Genomic DNA, 17,125 nt, shown 5'->3' on the forward strand with positions numbered 1-17,125 from the left:
GTAAGTGCCCTGGTCGTCAGCCCCACTCTCCCACCGCACCTCAGCCGTGGCCCAGCGTGCCTCAGCCCTTGGTGGTCCACTAGATGGCGCACTGGACTTAGATACCTTTACTGGAAAATCATCTCCTCTACATCCTCCCAGTGGGGCCGCTCCTCGGTGTGGCGGCCAAGAAGCCTCACAGACATTTCAAGAGCAAAGCACAGCTTGGGCCGCAGACATAGAGCCAGGCCTCAAACCAGGAGACATCCTGTAAGGGTATTTGCCAGCCAGGGTAAAAACGTGTTCTTAAAGTTTCAGAAGTCAGAACTTGCTCATTATGTTGTCTGGCCTCTCGTAAGAAGACCGGTCACTTGCCTAGGACAAGGCCAAAACCCATCTGGGGACCACTGCTTACGCAAGTAAAATTAAAGTATGTCAGTTATAAAAGCCTCATAGTAATCTTTACTAATTTCTTCCCATTTCTGTAAGTCGTAAACCCATCTTTTTATCACTGTTAAAGTAGGGAACAGACGGCAAACGTTTAAGGAGATTTTATTCCATGAACGTCGCCTGCCGCCTATGAAACAGTCCAGCAAACAGTAACCACAGCGCCACCCATCAGGCACTGGACGTTTCTGCTCTCTCTAAAGAGGGGCCAAAACCCGGCTTGGTTCAGGGCCATCTCCTAGTAGCAACCCTTGGGGGCCCCTGTGGAGGGAAGGACTGTCTTCCCAAGGCTATGTCTCACCAGCCCTGGAGCCAGACCAAAGGAACCAACGCTTTCTGAAAAGCCCCGTGAACCGCTGTGACAGCCCGGGCGGCCATCGGCCAGCTGTGGTGTCAGAAACGCAGCAGGGCTCCGGATGGAGGACAGGAGTTTCCAGCTACCCTCCAAAATGGTGATGGGGTGTGGTCATTCAGGACACCTGCCCATTTCCACATGCCCACGTTCCCTCCCAAGCCCCACGAGCCATCACCCTGCACACAGGGCTGGTACAAAACCACAGCGACCCACAACCTGAGCATCAGACATGACAGCAGGCCAACTTCTCCCAATTCAACGGGATAACCTCCCACATTTACACCAGACACCCTAGTCCCCCGTTTCCCACGGCCGGTGCCTCAGGGGGCAGGCACTGCCTTTCTCCCCGTCTCGTGGCGAGCGTTAGGCCTCGGCCGAGGCTCCAGCCCGCAGAGGAGCTCAGATGGCCCCGCTCTTCTAAGCACCACGGTCTCAACCTCCACACGGGAGCCGGAGGGCAGAACTGGCCGCCGCCAGCCCTCGGGCCAGGGCCCGAAAGTCCCCGCCAGGCGGGCTCCCCAGGGAAGGGTGTGCCTCCGGCACAGCCACACCCGGAAGTCAGGTGGCTTTAATTTAACAAGCGGGCACTGCAGGGAGGCTCGCCCGGGGATTTCTGGAAAGTCCCAAAAAGCCTGCCTGGAGGGGCGTCCACATGACCAGCCGGACGGCTCCGGCTAGACCCCCGCACAGCAGCGCAGAGCAGGGTCAGGAAGAAGAGCCGAAGCCCCGGAGACCAGGAAAGGCCACAGGGCCAAGACGGGGCATCCCCAGGCTGTGGCCTCGCAGCCTCCCGATCCCAAACCCGTCCCCGCGCAGGGCGGTCAGAAGCCAAGCTGCTGAGTGAGCCTGGAGCATTTTATTGCCCTGAAGGCGGAGGTGTTCACTGAGCAGCACAGCCGAAGCCCCCACCCCTCCCCCTCCCCCCACGTGCTTTCACACAGGTGTGTGAAGGGGACCCTTTTATCGCAGAGAGATAGATGTTCAGAATCTCTGGGGACAGAACCAGGGGCCCCGGGGCCTCAGTCCTTGGCTGCGGCTCTCAGGGCGGCTTTGTACTTCCCCCTCATCTCCTTGGGCAGCGGCACCAGGCTCGGGCAGGGCACCTGCCCCTCCACCTCGCAGATGCACTCCCGCAGGCAGTACTTCCGCGGCCCGAAGTGGGCCGGGTGAGAAAGCTGCTGCTTCTCCTCCTCCTCCTCTCTCTTGAGGGTCTCCCTGCCAAAGACCAAGACGGGCGTGGGCAACACGGCTCCGGCCACCTGCCAGGGAGACCCACCCTGCTCCCCGGGCCGGGAGCAGTGCGCAGGGAGGCCGGCACAGCTGAAGGGCCCGTGGGAATCAGGACGGGGCCGCCTGCGCTTTCTCGAGACAGACTTTCCTGTCTTTCCTCCTCTGCTCACGGAAAGAAAAGGCGCTGGGGCCGGACCCCTACTAACTCCAAGCTGAGGTTCCCAAGGAGGGGCGGGCGCGGTCATAGCCACGAGGGCCTGTCAGCTGCATCTGCTTCCCGTGGACCATCTTTATCTTCACAGCGGAGGGAGCTGCAGCTCTGAGGCTCAGTGACAGGGGACTCCGGGCCCCGCTCCCTGGCCAGTCTGCCCTCTGACACCCCTCCCAGCACACCGTCTCCTCCCTCTCAAATCTCCAGGCTGAGGAGACCTTTGCGCCCCTCCACGTCAACCCCAGCAACTCACTCAGTCTTGCCCAGGATTTTTCTGATGTGCTCCATGATCTCCTTGTTGCTCTTGGTCTCCACATCCACCAGGACTTGCTCCCCAGAATCTGGAAACAGGAGGTAAAGGGGGAAGAAAGCTGAGAACTCAGCAGGGCAACCCTCAGCCTCGAATGGTGGTGATTTGGGATTTGCTTTCGGTGGAGAAACATTTTAACAGTAAAATAAATGTTTACATCACCCACAGTTCTGTCTCCATTTTTCCATAGTTCTTTAGGTAGGAGCACATATGAGCTTTAGGAATGTACAAAAGCATACCTTTGTAATGGAAAGACATTCCATGTTCATGGATAGAAAGATTTAATACTGTTAAGATGGCAGTCCTCCCCAAACCGGTCTACGGATTCAGTCATTCCCTGTCAAAATCAGATGTTCTGTAGAAACAGACAAGTTGTGCCTGAAATCCATGCAAAGGACCCAAAACAGTCAAAACAACTTTGACAAGAAAATGGGAGGACATTCACTTTGCAACTTCAAATTTACTATAAGCTACAGTAAGTGTGGGACGAGCAGAACAGACTACAGGAGCAGGACTGAATCCAGAAAAAAACTTAGTAAATTTATGGTCAAGGGATTTTCAGCAAAGATGGCCAGACAATTCAACGAGGAAAAAGAGCATATATCTGATAATGGACTGTATATCCCCAACTACGTAAAGAACTCACAATTCACTGTCAATAAGACAGGCGATCCAAACAAAAATGGGGAAAGTATCTGAATAAACATTTAACAACAAATAAATGGCTAATAAGCACATGAGAAGATATTCAGTATCATTAGTCATAAGAAAAACACAAAACCACAATGAAATATTACATTGGCTAAGGTTTTTTAAAACAGACACCACCAAGTGCTAGTGAGGATGCAGAGTAATCAGAACTGCCCTAAATTACTGGTAAAAATGCAAAGTATTACAGCTCACATTAGCCAGTGAAGTAAAATCCACCAAAAAGGAAAGAAAAAGATTGGCATAAAGGTAAATAAGGGTTTTAAAAAGACTGGAAAGAAGTAAAACTGGCTTCATTTGTAGATGGAATGGCTGTGTATGTAAAAACTCCTAAGGAATTTAGAAAAGAAAAACTACTAGAAATGAGTGAATTTAGCAAGGCTGCAAGACACGAGGCCCATGTACAACACCAGCCGTCTGTCTATACAGCTGTCTGCTGGGCACCGAGAACTGAAAGGTACATTGCAATCATCTCAAAACGGACTCGATACTATTAAAATATCTATTATCGGGGGAGGGTAGAGCTCAGGGGCAGAGCACATGCTTAGCAAGGAAGAGGTCCTGGGTTCAATCCCCAGCACCTCCATTAAAAATAAACAAATAAACCTAATCCCCCCCCCAAAAAAAGCCCATTATCCCCAATGATCTGCAACAGAATTCCAATAAAAATCCCAGCAAACTTTTTTCAATCAACTGGCAACAAGATTTTTTCTTTCCTCAAGATTTTAAAGTAAATGTGGAAATGGAAAGAACCTACAAGAGCCAAAGTAATTTGAGGGGAGAAAAGAACAAAGTGGAATTTATACTACTTGATCTTAAGGCATATTATGAATTTACAAAAAGAGGAACTCCCAACAGCCAAAACAATCTTGAGAAAGAACAGAGCTGGGGAATCACACGCCCTGACTCCAGACTCTACTACAAAACTACAAGCATCAAAATCAAAACAGCGTGGTACTGGCACAAAAACAGACACATAGATCAACGGAACAGAACAGAGAGCCCAGAAGTAAACCCACGCACTGCGGTCAGTTAATCTGCAACAAAGGAGGCAAGAGTGCACAGTGGAGACAAGACAGTCTCTGCATAAGTGGTGCTGGGAAGACGGGGCAGATCCTCTGAGAGACTGAAATGAGAACACTCTAACACCGTGTACAGAAAGAAACTCAAAATGATTACAGACCTGAAAGACCAGCTACCATAAAACTAGAGGAGAACATAGACACCCTGACATACGTTGTAACAATATTTTTTTGGATCCTTCTAAACAAAGGAAACAAAATCAAAAATAAACAAATAGGACCTAACTAAACTTAAAAGCTTTTGCACAACAAAGGAAACCGTAAACAAAGCTAAAAGACAGTCTATGGACTGGGAGAAAATATTGCAAATGGTATGACCGATAATGGGTTAATATTCAACATACATAAACAGCTCATACAATTCAACATCAAAAAACAAACCTGATTTTAAAATGGGCAGAAGAAATGAAAAATCATTTTTCCAAAGAGGAAATGCAGATGGTCAACAGGAACATGAAAAGATGCTCAACATCACTAATTATTAGAGAAATGCAAATCAAAACCACAGTGAGATATCAGCTCACACCAGTCAGAATGGCCATCATCAAAAAGACCACAAATAACAAATGTTGGTAAGGATGTGGAGAAAAGGGAACCCTTGTGCACTGTGGGTGGGAACATAAATTGGTGCAGCTACTGTGGAAAGCAGTATGGAGATTTCTGGGGGGGAAAAAAAAAAACACCTACTCCACTACTTCAGCAATTCCACTCTTGGGTATGTATTTGAAAAAAACCAAAACCCGAATTCTAAAAGATACACAACTGCCAAGATGTGGAAGCAACCTAAGTGTTCATCAATAGATGACTGGATAAAGAGGATGTAGTGTGTACATAAACACACACACACACACACTGGAGTACAACTTGGCCATTAAAAAGGAATGAGATTTTGCAGTTTGCAGCACCATGGATGGACTTGAAGGGTATTCTGCTAAGTGAAGTAAATCAGATAGATAGACAAATACTGTATGGTATCACTTATACGTGGAATCTAAAAATTCAACAAACCAGTGAATGTAACAAAAAAGCAGCAGCCTCAGACATAGAGAACAAACTAGCGGTTGCCAGTGGGGAGCGGGGGGGGGGCGGCTAGGGGTAGGTGAGTGACACATGCACACTATCAGGTATAAAATAAGCTACGAGGATATACTGTACAATGCGGGGAATACGGCGACTATTCCATAGTAACTATAAATGGAGTATAATCTTTAAAGTTGTGAATCACTATATTATACACCTGTAACAATGTTACTGTATGTCAACTTTACTTCAATTTTAAAAATTTAAAAGGCAAAAACAGTTCAGAAATACATGGTCAAGTGATTTTTTTGTTGTTGTAAAATACACGTAACTTAAATTTCCCATTTTAACCATTTTCAAGTGTTCAGCCCGGTGGTTTTTAGTACATTCACTCTGCTGTGCAAGCGCCGGCACTACCCAGATTCCAGCACCTCGTCATCACCGCAAACAGAAGCCCTGAAGCAGCCACCTCCTGGCCCTCCCGCCAGCCCGCGGCTGGGCCTGCGGGGACGCGCACCTCACGCAAGCGGGGCCACACGCTCTGGCCCGTTGCACCCGCCTCCTCTCAGCGGCCGTGTCGTCAGCGTTCACCTGCATCGCACCGTGTCAGGTTCACTCCTTTTCGTGGCTGAGGGGGTGCATTTACGGATTTCGTTTATCAATGTTCACGGCTGACTGATTTTTGGCAAAGATGCCACGGAAATTCAGTAAGGGGGAGGGCTGTCTTTCAGCAAATGGTGCTGTAACACTGAACATGCCCAATCTAACAAAGCAAAACTAAACCTTGGTCCCTACCTCGAATAGCTCAAGTGGATGCAGACCGAAATGTAAAATCTAAGACTATAAACATTCTAAAGGAAACACAGGAGAAAATCTTTGAGACTTCAGGGCAGGCAGAGATTTCTTGGGCAAGATACAAAAAGCACTAAACATAAAACAACTGATAGGCTGGAGTTCACCGAAATTAAAATTCCTGCTCTTCGAAAGACACCGTTAGGACCAGCAAGGGAAACCATAAGCAAAACAAAAAGACAACCCACGGAATAGAAGAAAATACTTACAAAAGTTGAGCCTGATGAGGGCTCAATCTCCAGAATATATAAACGGCTCATATAACTTAGTAAGAAAAAAACAAAACAGCCCAATCCAAAAATGGGCAGAAGACCTAAACAGGCAATTCTCCAATGAAGACATACAAGTGCAAAAAATGCTCAATATTGCTAATTATCAGAGAAATGCAAATCAAAACTACAATGAGGTATCACCTCACACCAGTCAGAATGGCCATCATTAGGAAGCCCACAAATGACAAATGCTGGAGAAGGTGTGGAGAAAAGGGAACCCTCCTACACTGTTGGTGGGAATGCAGTTTGGTGCAGTCGTTAAGGAAAATGGTATGGAGAGTCTTCGAAAGACTAAAAACAGACTTACTATATGATCCAGCAATCCCATTCCTGGGCACATATCCAGGGGGAACCTTAATTCCAAAAGACACTTGCACACCAATGTTCATAGCAGCACTATTTACAATAGCCAAGACATGGAAACAACCTAAATGTCCATTGACAGATGACTGGATAAAGAAGCTGTGGTATATTTATACAATGGAATACTACTCGGCCATAAAAAAGAAAAAAGTAATGCCATCTGCAGCAACATGGATGGACCTGGAGATTGTCATTCTAAGTGGAGTAAGCCAGAAAGAGACAGAAAAATACCATATGATATCATTTATATGTGGAATCTAAAAAAAAGAAGACAAACTTCTTTACAAAACAGAAACAGACTCACAGATGTAGAAAACAAACATGGTTACCAGGAGGGCAGAGGGTGCAAAGGGTAATATTGGGAGTTCAAGATTTGCCAATACACACTACTATGTATAAAATAGATAAACAACAAGTTCATACTGTAGAGCACAGGGAACCATATTCAGTATCTTGTAGTAACTTATGGTGAAAAAGAATATGAAAACGAATATATTAAGTTCATGTGTGACTGGAGCACTGTGCTGTACACCAGAAATTGACAACACTGTAAACTGACTGTACTTCATAAAAAATATATATATACCAAAAAACCCCACCATTAGGAAAATGAAAAGCCAACCAGACAGAGAAAATATTCACAATAAACCTATCTGACAAAGACTGAATCCAGAATATATAAACAATTCAACAGGAAAACAGCCCCAATTGTTTTTTTAATGGACAAAAGAGCGTAACAGACTCTTTACAAAAGAAATACATGAATGGCCAATGAGCACAAGAAAAAGATAGTGAAATGCAAATTAAAATGTCAAGGAGATACCCGCCCATGGGAGTGGCACACAGTGAGAAGACTGACTGTGATGAGAAGAAAGGCCCCCCACGCCCCCCTCCCCGAACTTGTGAGCAGGACAGCGGACTGGCCCAGGGGCTTCTGCAGGTGCAATTAAATGTCAGAACACGGATACAGGGAGATTCTCCTGGATAATCCGGCAGCCCCACAAGTCACAGGGTCCTCAGAGAACCTCCCGGGAGGTGCTCAGAGGGAAGGAGGCCAGATGTGAAGGCGGCTGGAGGAAGGGACCATGAGCCACGAATGTGGGGGCCTCCAGAAGCTGGAAAAGGCAAGGAAATGGATTCCCCCCTCGAGCCTCCAGGAGGCTCGTGCCCGGGGGGAACCAAGGGCCTGTGTCCACACATACACACTCCCTCTGCATGCAGCCCACACCCCGCCGGCCCCAGGCAGTCTCCCCGCAAGCGAGGCCCCTGCAGGAAGCCTCTGGGAGCAGAGCGCCCCCAGCTCTCCCCACCTCCTCAGCCCGACGCAGGGCCCCACTCCTCGCCTGCGTTGTGAGGGGCCCTCCAACGGGACCTCCTTCCGAGACGGCAGCCCTGCTTCCCAGACCTGCTTCGCCCGCTGCAGACTTGCCCCCCTACATTTCCAGTAAATCTCACACTTGTCACTGTCCCAGCACCTAACACCCCCCACCCCGTTCATCAACGCGACCGATAAACAAGCTGCAGTATCCTCCCAGAAAGCAGAACTACTCAGCGGTAGATGGATCACCTACTGACACACGCAGCGTGGACGCATCTCAAAGATATGAGTAATGGCCACACACAAACGAAGCCGTACGGTGAGATTCTGTCCGTGTTAACTTCTGAAACAAACCCAACTAAGCTATGGCGCAAGGACCCCCAACAGCGGCTGCCCCCCCCCGACCCCATGCAGGTGGGGAGTCACTGGAAAGCAGAACCAGGGACTTTGAGGATCACAAGCTGTTTTGTCGGGTCCCTGGGGAGCAGCGACTCAGGCACGTGACAGCTGTCAAACGCATCGTTCTGTGCACAGACCTGTGCGTTTTATTATGTGTAAATTATACTCCGTAAAGTTAATGTTTAAAAACACCAACACAGAGTATGTGCACAAAACCGCCAAACCGCCACCCTCCTCCTCAACCCAACCCGCTCCATCTTCCCTTCTTCACCAGCACTTATCTTCTAAGAAACCATGCTACTGAGTTTCTTGTTCACTGTCTCCGGCCGCTGGAACATCATCTCTATGGGGCCAGAGGCCTTTGCCTGGGGGGCCCTGAGACCCCCTGTACCTAGAACAGTGCCTGGTCCCCCCTCCGCGGTACTCGCTACCTATTTGCTGAATGAACGAAAAGGCATCATTTTGATGGCTGTGCATTTCCCAGTCGACACCTCATCTGATTCCCGTGACCCTGTAGGCAGACGCTCTGCCTTCCCCGAGAAATACTGAGTGGGAACATTACTCGCTCAGGGTCAGCACGACTGAGTAGAGCCGGCGAGGACGCCTGGTCTCCTGACCTCCGGGCACTGAGCCCGGCTGAGCTGAACACACCTTCCCCTGAGCGCCTCGGGCCGGCAGGAGAGTGGCAGGGACACATGGGAGGTCCGGAGAGGACCCGGCAGACACGTGCGCGCCGCGAGCCGGCGCAGGGAAGGCTTCCGGGGGGACATGGTGCCCAAGCTGACTCTCAGAGGTTTATTTATTTATTTTTTTCAATTAAGCAACGAAAAGTAGAGCGGGGATTTCCAGCAGAGGGACTGGTGTGAGCAAAGCATCAGAGTGTGGGGACAGGACCCGGAAAGACGGCCCGGGGAGCCAGGCCCGGGGATGCGGCTGCAGAGGGCGGGAAGGAGGCCAGATCTGGGCAGCCACCTTGTGTGCCAGGAACAGAGCCGGGGACTGAGCCGCGGGGCCGGCTGCAGCAGGAGGAGGAGGGACGCAGGAAAGCGGGTCCTGGGCCACGCGGAGGGCCCCGCACTCACCTAAATAGAACCGCAGGAAGGGTGACGGTGTCATGTTCTTAAACAGCATGATCTGCACCCAGGGGTTCTTGTACTGGATCTGAGGGATGTTGAAAAACACGAACTTCCTGCAAAAGGGAAGAAATTAAACTTGAGAGAGTCTTTAACCTAGAATTTGATACACCGGTATATTTCTTCTAAAGAGAAAGTCCAAAACTTTCACCAGATTCTCAGAGGACCCACCCTCCCCTGAAAAGGCGAGCTGAGGAAAAGCAGTTCTCAGGAATCCACTAGTGTCTTCTCCCAACGTGGGGGCTGGGACTCCTACTTTGTCACTGGAGGGAAATGAAATCTGTAGCCCCGCCTCATGCTGCACACCAACCTAAAACTCACCACAGCAGTATAAATACAACAATGCCACCATGCAACGTCCTCGGTGATGGTTACACGGTGCACGCACAGTGTGAGAAGCTGTGTGTCTAAAGGTGAGCACTTTATGTAAATGGTACCACGATTTAAAGATACATGAAGCCATGAAAACAAACATGGGGAATATTTTTACCACCTAGGAGTGGCGAAGCCCCTCAGCTTAGAAGGTTTAAAACACACATTTGACTACATTAAAACCCTGGCCTGGCAAACTTTACCAAAAACAAAATCAACAGTTGCCAAACCAGAAGAAAAGTGTCTGCAAAACACCCAAGAGGTTAATTTGCTTCATGTGGAGCTGTACACCTCGTCACCTAGACTTGCGCCAAACTCAGCACCAAAGCAAAGGCCGCAAGCAGGAGGAAACCCACGCGGCCTCTCACCCCAGGAAGGGTCCTCAGTATCTTCCCAGCAGAGTCATATAAATTGAAGTGATCCTTTCTCACCTCTTAGATAGCTTTAAAAAAAATTAAAGTTATAAAAGTGGCGAAACGTTTCCTTAAGTGTATGAATCGGTTTAACATCCTTGGAGGTCAGTTTGGAACCAGCACAGATCTTGACTCAACGGTTTCCCCTCTCCTTCAGGTATTTCCACACTTGAATGCCAAGACACGTGTGAGGTTTACTGCATTATCTGTTGCAGCAAAGGAGCAGAAACCACTTAAACACCCAAATGATTAAACAGATTATGAGTCAACTGTACGCCTGGATCCCTCTTCATCAGCTCTCCATCCCGAGCAACTGACTGATTTGGACTTTCTCGGTTTGCCCAAAGGGAACACCGGCAAAACAAAGGAAGGAGGGAGAGCCAAGGCGTTCATCTCCCAGGCTCAGCCCGGCCTGCAGGCTTCAGTTAGGCAACACTCTCCACCTCCAGGTCTCAGCTGTCATTCTCCGCCTCGCTTCTGCAGCCTAGACCTGGAGTCTTAAACTGCTTCCTGTGGTTTCTTTCGCTCACCCTTGCCACATCTTTGCAAATAGTCCCTTGATTAAAAGGCTCCACAAATCTAAACGTGCCCTCTGCTTCCTGCGGACACCTGGCCGCACACAGCAGACCAGGGGAGGGTGTGAGTGGTACCTTGCTTTACCACTTCCCAGCTGGATGACCCAGGGCAAGTTACTGCTCTGTGTATCAGTGTTTGTGTCAAAGAGTTGAAAGTTGCTGCCCTGGGGAGGAAGGGGAGGTGGGGTTCTACGTAAGCCTTGGAGACCACAGCGCATGGGACTGGACTTTCCTAGGCTCAGGACGCCTCGACTCAGTTCCCACCCGACAGCAGAGCATCTCCGCATCACACAACGTCATACAAATAAATCAGGGCACACCCTGCAGGAGCTTCTCACACCTAGAACTACTGGGACAAAAATTCAAAAGGGCGTTTTAAATGGTTCTTGCCAAAGCATGGGAGCTAGTTGATAACAGGTCACCTTTAGCTGAGCACCTGCTCTGTGTGCCAGACACCTTGCTGGGCACTTTATCCTGGAATCCTCACAGCAACCCTGGAGGGTGGGGTTTGACATTAAGGAAACAGATCAGAAAGTCTAAGTAAAGTGCCCGAGGTCACATGACCAGTAAGTCAGAGAGCAGGGGCTATGAGCACAGAGCCTTCAGCACACCGTTCTGTCATCACTGGATTCACCTGGGTGCCGAGGCCTGGGGCACAGTGAGTGCCAGACCAGCTGCTGGTACTTCTCCTACCACATCTTAAAGGCAAGGACACCTGGCAGAGGTGAGCAGGCACTCAGCTCTCAGACACTGACTAAAGCAGCTCCCCACTCACCCAGCAGACACCCTGAGACGGGCTAGCCCCGGGCTGCACCGAATGCAGGGACAGCTGAATGCACAGGAACAAGCAAAAGCCTGCGGGGCTAGACAGAGCAAGTCGGGCAGCTGAAACCCCAAAGGCCACCGGTGGGACAGGCAAGCCCTTACCGCCAGGAACAGTGGAACACAGAATGGCTGTTCGGCTGTTTACCTAGAGAGCATTAAAACACTTGAGCATGTCTGTGGGTGCAGGCCTATTTGATTGACTATTTTAAAAGCCAGAGTTTTTCACAGAAATATGAATTTCTGGCTTCTTGCCAAGTCAGAAATTCTCCATGGAGCCAACAAAGCTAAGATGAAGCCAAGCAGTGAATAGCCCCATGAGACAGGGCATGTTTTCAGTTGACTGCAGGCCCATCCAGACTGCCTCCCGCCTTTGTGGTGCCTGCCTGGCCTCTCCCTTGTGACTCCTGATGTGGATGGATGGACGTAAAGTGGGTTCCGAAGGAGTATCTGGGTGCCCGTTCACCCCTAAGGCTGACTCTTCTAGGGAGCCCTCATGCCAGCTGATCCCACCCAAGCAGGTCCAAGTTCTTGGATTCACCTGCGGAAGGCAAACTCCTAGGTGGTAGCTTCTGGCTCCTGAACAGCCCTGCACTAAAGGCCCTGATGTGGGGCCCCCCTCCACAGGGAGTTGCTCTCCTGTCTCATTCTGATCCATCCCACACTCCCAATCCCAAAGTTTCTCAAGGACAAGACTTGAATTCCCATCAGCAGGCACTCAGTAAATGTATACCTGATACCTGAAAAGCCCAAAGCACTGCTGATGCCTCAAGGTTCAATTCAAACCCTTCCCTGGCAAGCGTCCACTCACTAAGCCCCTACTCAGCTGCGGGCTGACACACTTTAAAGGGCTGGGCGGGGGGAGGGGGCTGCCACGGCGCAGCTGACACTGACACGACCCGTAATTACAACGGTGATGAGACCTTCCAGAGAGAAGCACCCTCAGAGCTACTACTCACTAGCGGGCTGGGGCACCCCGGACAAGCAAGTTACTTAACTTCTGTGCGGTTCCTCATCCCTGGAGTGGGGAGAACAGAGGGGTTTCTATAAACATCAAATGAGCTAATGCACGAGAAACACGAGGACTCAATAAATGGCAGCAGCTGTTACTTCTCTCACTGCACCCCCACATCGGCCCTGGGACAGAGGTGTCATCCCCGTTCGGGACCCGGAGGGGGAGCAACTCGCCCAAAGCCAGCAGGTGGAAGAGCTGGGGCCGAGGCAGGTCTGTCCGCCCCCCCACCCCCACCCCCGGGGGCTGGGCTCCGCCTCGCCCGCCCGCCCGCCGGGCACCGGAGGCTAAGGAGGTTGCGGCCTCCCCGGCCCAGCCTGGCCCCCACCCGGCACGGCGTGGCCCTGCGGTCCTCTTCTGGCCGTGGAACCCGGCGCGGCTGCCCACCTGTGAAAGGGGGGCAACGGCACCCACCTGGGGGCTAGCCCCACGCCTCAGCGGGCGGCCCGCGCAGCGCCTGGTCGTAACCCGACGCGCACGTTATTAGCGGGACCGCGGGCGGCCCCGGCGGCTCCGACTGACCTGGCGCCCTCGCCCAGCTCCCCGTGCGTGTTGTAGTTCACCGTCATGACCTTCACCGAGCTCTTGAACACCACGTCCCCCTGGCTGAGGTACTGCAGGGTGCGGCGGATCGGGAAGCGACCCTTCATGGGCATCGCGGCGGCGGGAGGTGGGGGGGCGGACAGCCCGCCGCGAGCTGAGCCGCGCGCAGACACGAACGCAGCACACGCCGCCCGGCAGCCCTTGCGCCGCCGCTGCTCCGTGCTGGGTTCCACTTCCCGCGCAGACTCTCAGGAGACGCCTCCCGGCGGGCAGCGCGCGCCGAGGACTTGTAGTCCCGGAGGGCGGAGCTTTGCTCGGGCGGCGGGGCGGCGGGGCGGCTTGGGGCGGCTTGGGGCGGCTTGGGGCGGCTTGGGGCGGCTTGGGGCGGCTTGGGGCGGGCGTGTTCGCGCCAGGACGCCCCGCTCTTGGAGCCTCTGAATCATCCTTTCTCCCCTCCGCCAGGGGGAGATATTTTACACAGGCGCAAACTTAACAAGCTTACAGTAGGAGATAATTCAGCAGAGCTCAGCTTGAGTACCTAGTCGACTAATAACTTTGTGTTCAACCTCAGATACGTCAGTTTTTCTTTCTCAAATTTCTCCAGTTTTAAAATGAAGGGTTAGGACAGCACAGTTTCTAACACTGACTTAAAAAAAACTTACTTGCAAAAGGAAAAAAAAGGCAAGTTTGTGGACTACCCCTTCCTAGTTCAGCCGCTTCAGAGCCCTGGAGCTCAATTTCTTCAAAAGCGAAATGCGGGTGAGATGCATTTCTGAAGTACTCTTACAGATCTGAGACGGTTTTTACTTCTGCACTTTGAAGGATAATTTTGCCAGATAGAGAACTCTAGGTTGAGGGGTGGGAGAAGGATCTTTCAACACTTTAAATATTTCACTCTACTTGTGTGTTTTGTTTTCTTTTTAACACTATTGGGGGGTGCGCATGGCAATTAGGTTTACTGATCTATTTTCTGTTATTATTTAATGGCAGTACTGGGGATTGAACCCAGGACCTCATGCATGCTAACCCCTACCGCTGAGGAATCTATACCCAACCCAACTGTCGTTAATTTTATAAAGTTCTTGGCCATTGTTAACTCAAATATTTTTATTTTCTTGTTTTTCCTCCTAGTATTCCAATTACATATATTTTACCTCTTTTGAAATTGTTCTGTAGTTCTTGGATGGTCTGTTCTGTTTGGGGCTTCGGTTCCCCCCCCCACCCCGTTATTTTTTCCTTTTGCACTTCAGTAGGGAAATTTCTATTGACCCATCTCCACGCTGATTCTTTTCCTTGGCTGTGTCCAGTCCACTGAGGAGCCCTTTAGAGGCATTCTTTGTTAGTGTTTTTCATTTCTAGCATTTTCTTGCAATCTTGCATAGTTCCCTTATCTCTGCTTACATTACCCATCTGTTCTTACGTTATTTACTTTTACACTAGACTCTTTAACATATTAATCAGTTATTTTAAAGTTCCTGTCTGATAACTCCAACGTGTGTAATATCTGAACCTGGTTGTAATGAATGATTGGCCTTACCAGACTGCGGGGGTTTTTCCCTTGCCCTTTTTAGCACACTTGTAATTTTTTGTTGAAAATCAGATACTATTGGCTGTATTAGGTAATAGGAACTGAGGTAAACAAGCCTCTGCTGTGTGGAGCTGCTATTCTGGTTAGGAGTTGAGCTGTGTTTAATGTCTGCAGTAACTGTAGGTGCCAGAGGCTTCAAGTTCCTGTAGTGTCTTTGCTTTTCTCTTTCCTCTTGACTTTGGGCTTCCCTAGAAAGTCTGTGTTTTGTATCTCTTCCAGCTGTAATCCACTCTTACAGTGGAACTGGCCTGGTGGTAAGGTGTGGCGGAGGGGAGGCATTCTGTTTTATGATGAAATCTCAGTATTTTAGTGGGCCTGTGTCCTTGGGCTGTGACCTTTGTGTTCCTTAACCCGCTATGATATTGTAATAAATATATTCAGTCTTTGTTCCCAGCTCCTGGCCAGAGCTCCTAGAACCCTTGTAATTTCCTCAAGAGTGATAGGAGCGTCTTCTATCATACCTCATTTTTGCCCGTCCCTGAAATAGCCCTGGAAAGATAAAGGAGTAGCTTTTGTTGTTCACATCAAGCCCCTTTCAGTATCACCAGAGTTTGTGTTAATGAGCTGACTCTTAGAAAGCCCCTAAGGGGGGCTTGTTGCCAGGGGAACTAAATGATTAGAGGGTTGGAACTTTCAGCCCTACCTCCTTATCCTCTGACCTCCAAGGTGATGGGGCTGAGGGTTGAGTTAATCACTAGTGGCTTAAAGATTTAATCAATCATGCCTGTGTAATAAAGCGTCCATTTAAAAAACCCCACCCGAGGGACTGGGAGAGCTTCCAGATGGGTGAGCACACCACGGTGCTGGGGTGACCTGCCCAGAGAGCGCACGGGAGCCCCACACCCCTCTCCACACCTTGCCCTACACATCTCTTCCATCCAGCTGTCCCTAAGTTGCATTCTTTTCTGAAAAACCAATAATCTAGTAAGTAAACTGTTTCCCTGAGTTCTCTGAGCCATTACAGCAAATTATTAAAACCATGGGAGGGATTGTAGAAACCCGATTCACAGAAGTTCGGAAGTACCAGAGGCCTGCACTTGTGACTGGCATCTGGAGAGACGGTCTTGAGGGACTGAGCCCTTAACGTGTGGGATCTGGTGCTAACTCCAGGTAGTGTCAGAACTGAATTGTAGGACAACCAACTGGCGTCAGAGAACTGGTCAGTGTGGAACCCTCTCCACACACACATTTAGTGTCAGAAGTGTGTCAGTAGTCAAATGTACAGAAAAGTACCCTCCCCACGCCTGGATGAGACAGTAAGGCTGGAATGGAGGTGCTGGAGTGGTAGGCATGCCCTCCCCCAGGTGGGGTCAGACTCGGGTCAGTCTCCCACCCCCATCCCTAGGCCTTTGTTACGGAGAATGCTCTGAGTTTATTTTATAAAGGTTACTCTTCCTCTCCCCCAGCTAGAGCAATTACCTGTGAACACCAGGCGAGGTCCCTGGAGATAAAACCCGTAAGAATGTGGGGTGTCCCTTAGGCTGTGGCCCCAGGGTTTCTCACTCCCGTGAGTCCGCACTCGGCCTCCAGGGACACATCCCGGCTCCTACCAGTGCTGGCTCCGGCTGCTTCTGCTGCGGGTGAGCAGCTCTTGCCGGTGACTGCGCCCCTCTCCAGGTTTCTAGGGGGCAGTAGGTCCTGCAAACTCAGTTCTCTGATGGGTCCAGAAAGTCATTGATTTTGAGTTTACCCAGCTTTTCCTTGTTGTAAGGACAGGAGTGACAACTTCCAAACTCTCTGTGTGCCTGAGCGGAAGCCAGAAGTCCTTTCCAAAGTATTTCTTAAAACCATGCTAGGCTACTGAAGCATTTTAGGCAGAAGGGCTTTTGACCTTCAAGTTCAGAGGAGGTGCTTCCTGTGGATGAAACCTCGTACCCCACGTTAGAAACCTGAATGTCCGCACGCACGGCAGGCTGGGGCCGCGTGGGTTCTGGAGTCAGGGAGACCAGACCTGGGCTGCAAGCCCAGCGGTGTAACCCTGAGCGTGCTTACCCTCAGGCGGGAACGCTACACCCTCCTTCCACCACCGACTGGCTCCGCGCGCCCCCCCCCCTGCCCCGGCTCACCTCTCTCAACCTGTTCCTTCGTGTGTCAGCTGAGTACCTGAGTCACCACCTCAAA

At 50.4% G+C, this 17,125-nt stretch overlaps 1 protein-coding gene across 1 annotated transcript; it reads right to left on the bottom strand.

Annotated features, from left to right (window-relative positions):
- Positions 1–515: 515 nt before the first annotated feature.
- On the bottom strand, positions 516–13,689 carry MRPS25 (mitochondrial ribosomal protein S25). The gene is made up of 4 exons (XM_074344278.1): positions 13,396–13,689; positions 9,629–9,735; positions 2,476–2,563; positions 516–1,996 (listed from the first exon to the last, which is right to left on the bottom strand). Exons 1-4 carry the CDS (start codon positions 13,527–13,529, stop codon positions 1,801–1,803), a joined length of 525 nt encoding a protein of 174 aa, XP_074200379.1. The 5' UTR covers positions 13,530–13,689; the 3' UTR covers positions 516–1,800.
- Between the last annotated feature and the right edge of the window lie 3,436 nt (positions 13,690–17,125).

The sequence above is a fragment of the Camelus bactrianus genome, chromosome 17 (genome assembly GCF_048773025.1).
Source record: "Camelus bactrianus isolate YW-2024 breed Bactrian camel chromosome 17, ASM4877302v1, whole genome shotgun sequence".
Classification (NCBI taxonomy): Eukaryota; Metazoa; Chordata; class Mammalia; order Artiodactyla; family Camelidae; genus Camelus; species Camelus bactrianus.